The sequence below is a fragment of the Zingiber officinale genome, chromosome 1B (genome assembly GCF_018446385.1).
Source record: "Zingiber officinale cultivar Zhangliang chromosome 1B, Zo_v1.1, whole genome shotgun sequence".
Taxonomy (NCBI): Eukaryota; Viridiplantae; Streptophyta; class Magnoliopsida; order Zingiberales; family Zingiberaceae; genus Zingiber; species Zingiber officinale.
Genome location: NC_055986.1, coordinates 164,202,898 through 164,206,956, shown reverse-complemented (window position 1 = coordinate 164,206,956; position 4,059 = coordinate 164,202,898). Strand labels below are relative to the sequence as shown.

Here is a 4,059-nt window from a genome sequence, read left to right as displayed (position 1 = left end):
AATAATATATATTCCTTCATGGTTAATATATTAGATCACTTAATTAAGATTAAATCCTTAATGACATAATTATTATGCCTGGCTAATCAAGTGTTAGCCCACTAGAGATTAAATCTACCTTATATGTTTGAAATAATACAGAGTGATAAAAAAATAGTCACACATAGATGATAAAAGTTCATATATAATTTTATGATTTTAAATTGACTGGTAAACCAAATAAGATGGTATCATTATTTAAATATTATAACACCTGTCTTGTCATAGAAGACAGAGAACTCGGAACATCAGCCAACAAACGTTCTCGCATGAAACTCAGTACATATCACCAGAAACAAAGTCTTGCAAATTCTAAGGAGATTGATACCATATTTATAGCTTACTCAATTGACGGATTAAGAACATGCCCAGTGAACAGCAGTGCTCCTGTCGTGTCTTCTCTGATCAGAAACATAAATGGGTGATCAGCTTCAAAGTCCAGTGGATCCATGCGTAATGGTATTGACCTCATCATAAATACTGCAGCAGAAGCAGCAGCTGCTTCTGTTCCTTCTTCATTGACTTCAATGAAGGATTTGTGGAAAATTGATGATACATAGAGGCTGTGTCCAATAGGCGAATCCACCATTTCTGACAAATCTGCATCTACACTAAAAGGTGATAAAAGACCCAAGCTTTTCAACACTGCAGACGCTTCAAAACCAAATGATATCTTGAATTTGGGCAGCTTGAATTTGTTCACTTCAACCTTTCGCTTCGGAAGAAAACGTGTCAAGAGCTCAGATTCATTGTTTAACTTCTGCTCCAAACTCCATAGACCATCTTTGGCGTCTGGCAAAAAGATATACATAGAGAATGACCTTTTATCTTCACCTTGGTTATAGGGAAGCCTAAGAACCTTGAATCCATCGTATGAGGCCAGAAACTGTTGTTTCCCACTAGTCATGAAAGCCACTTCGACAGATGTTCCGTTCAGCAGGTAGAATTCAGAGTTTATTGTCTTAGATGCATCAAACTTCTCAGTCCAGGATCCTTTGAAGTAGAGTGCATTCCCCAGGACCAATCTAGTGTCACTGTCGACAGATCCAGGAGGAAGGAGCTCTTTGATCAAGTTTGAAGTAACATTTTCAACCCAGGAGTTAATTTCATTTGCTACCGCATCAGCCTTTATAATTAAAGGTCAAGAATGTGAGTATATTGGCAAAATGCTCAAAAAAAAAAAAAAAAAGATAACGATAAGTATTGAATGCCACGATAGCCTTCCAAAACAAATCTAAAACAGTGGTAATTGGACATTATACTAAAAAACTTTCCATAAAGGAAATAAATATGTCAACCCATGAAGTTTTTAAAATCATACATAGAGATCATTTCTTTTCCGTGGTCCCATTCATTCAGTGTTCCTAGACATTGACAGCGACATTAACCACTAGTCCACTCACTCCTCAGTCCTCATGCTGGAAAATGGTCGTCGGTGGCTCAGAATAACGACTTCTTTAACTCTTAGCATTTGATGGTCTCGGAAAACATCATAATCATTTTTTGTGTGGAAAAAAAAAATGATTAATAAAGATTTTTTTTTTTTGCAAAATAAGTTATAGTGACACCTACCATAAAAAGGTCACAAAACTAAGTTAGAAGTATTTCATTTGTATCTTTTGTAGAATGTCTTAAATGCTACCAGATCTAGATTTGTGATCCCCAACACATCAGGATCCCCAATCTGTGAAGTGGAGAGGTGCCTTGACCTTGAATAAGGCTACAATTACAGCTACCTAGGTAAGACTGCAGAGAAGTAGATCGTGCTAAGTCCTAAACAAAAGGGCATGAAGTCTGGAGTCAAAATCCCAAATATGACAAACCTATGGGCATGGGACCAGCCTCAACTCATTGGCACAAGTATCAGCATGATAAGATCCACTAAAAAAAGAAGAGAATGAAGGTGGTGTTAATCTTCAACAGGTGGGACTCATGAATCTGCAAGTTATGAATCTAGTGCAACCAAACCGTGCCGAATTGAGTTGGGTGAATAAATGATGCATATAGCACTATTCCATTTCTAAGAACCACCTAATGACTGATATTTTGGAGAAGAAATACATATCGTGAACTGATGATATATGCCAGCTTCTCAAAAAAAAACTTTCCTGTGATAAAACGATGTCAATAGGAATCGAAAACGTCACCTTGGTTCGGAAATCTACTGCTTTGACCTCCGCCTTAAACGCATTGGCGACGATATCGTTAAAGGACGGCTTCAGCGTCACCGAGGAGTCAACGAAGACTCCATTGGCGAACGAAACCCTCGGCCCGCCGCTCGGCGACCCGTCAGCAAGGACGAGGGAGACGATCTGCGAGGAGAGGGAGTTGAGATCGGCTAGTTTTCCAGAGCTGAGGTCGAGTAAGGAGAGGATTTCGTCGAGCGTACGGCCCTTGGAGCCGGCGGCAACGAGGGCGAGGAGGAGATGGACGGAAAGCGGGGAGGACACGAGGTTGCAGTCGGAGGCGACGGCCGCGCCGACGTGCATTGAGAGGCTGATGGGGAAGGAGGTTTGGCGAGCAATCGACTCCCCCAGATCCATCGTCACAGGAGCTCGTGGAGTGGAGAATGGAGGCAAGGTCGGTGCGCGGGGAAGACGCGTTTTGAAACGTGACTGAGGTATTTGACTATGGAGCCGTCGAGTCGGTCCATATTTATCGAACGGACTGCTTTGTACTCACGGCATCTCATCTGCTAAAGTATGGCCACGCGTCTACCATCAAATAGTTCCGGTAAAAACTGGCTATTCCGTCCTCATTCGGTGGTCAGATAATCATAAATAACATCAAATATAATTTAGATTACCCTTTATACCCATAAAATATATCTAATTCCATTTTTAAATATAAAAAAATCCCTTTTACTTTTTTTTTTTTACATCATTGAACCTTGTTCAATATTTCATATAATATTTCCTTTTTTAAAAGTAATAATTTTACATAAGAGTTTTCTAAAAAGTTTTATTAAATTTGGTTAATTTTATTTTTTATAAATAAAATATCAATTTTTTAATTTATTCAATTTTATAATTCACAAACTGATTAAATAGAAATTTGATGATATATCTTAATTGAATAATAACATAAACTATCCAATATCCATCCATTGATAACACCGTGTCATCATTCAACTAATGATTTCATGTCATAAATTGACTTCGACTAACCAATTCATTCAATTTTGATTTCATGTCATATATATTCAATTTGTTCAATTTTGATTGCAAAATACGATTACGATTGACTATGTTCGTCTAAAATAAAATCAATTTAATCAATTTTGATTTGTTCAACCGGTTCGACCCTCAACATCATCGAGTGCAATAATATATTGTTCAATTATAGAAATTTTTTACTCGTTCAACCCAAAAAACTGAATGGCAAGCCAATGATTTTTCCAAAGTCAACTCCTAATACAGAATGCTGAGAAGGAGGAAAGACTCATAACCTCTTTCATTTTTTATTTTTGTAGTTTTAAGAAGCAAAATTTTTACTAACAGGATATAATGCAACATTAATTTTTCAGCGAATAATGCCAACATTTTATTCTCCAATCTCACAGCCAAAGACAACAATTTTATCCGGAACAATAACAGTACAAATGAAGGGAACAATATGTAGATGACAATCTATCTTAATATACTTCATTCTCTCATAAAAAATTATATTGCGCAATCTAAATGACACTCTGATTATCACAATGAAGAGTAGCAGGTTTATAAAGAAAAATTTACATATATACAAGCAACCAACGTAGCCAAACAATCTCACAAGTAGTGATAGTCGTGGTACGATACTCAGCTTCTGTGGAGGATCTCAAAATAACATCTTACTTCTTACTTTTTCAAGAAATAATAGAATCTCCAAGAAAAATACAGAAGTCAGTGGTTGACTTACGATCCGTAAGGTCACACACCTTATCAGCATCATAGTATGCACAAAGCTCTAATGAAGAAGTAGAAGGGAATAAGAGACTCTGAAACTAAGTTCCCCGAATATATCGAAAAATGCGAAAAACAG

General features: G+C 37.1%; 1 protein-coding gene across 1 annotated transcript; it reads right to left on the bottom strand.

The window, feature by feature from the left end:
• Positions 1-203: 203 nt before the first annotated feature.
• On the bottom strand, positions 204-2,662 carry LOC121988622 (serpin-ZXA-like). The gene is made up of 2 exons (XM_042542152.1): positions 2,187-2,662; positions 204-1,165 (listed from the first exon to the last, which is right to left on the bottom strand). The coding sequence occupies exons 1-2, from the start codon at positions 2,580-2,582 to the stop codon at positions 380-382; spliced, it is 1,182 nt and encodes a 393-aa protein (XP_042398086.1). The 5' UTR covers positions 2,583-2,662; the 3' UTR covers positions 204-379.
• Between the last annotated feature and the right edge of the window lie 1,397 nt (positions 2,663-4,059).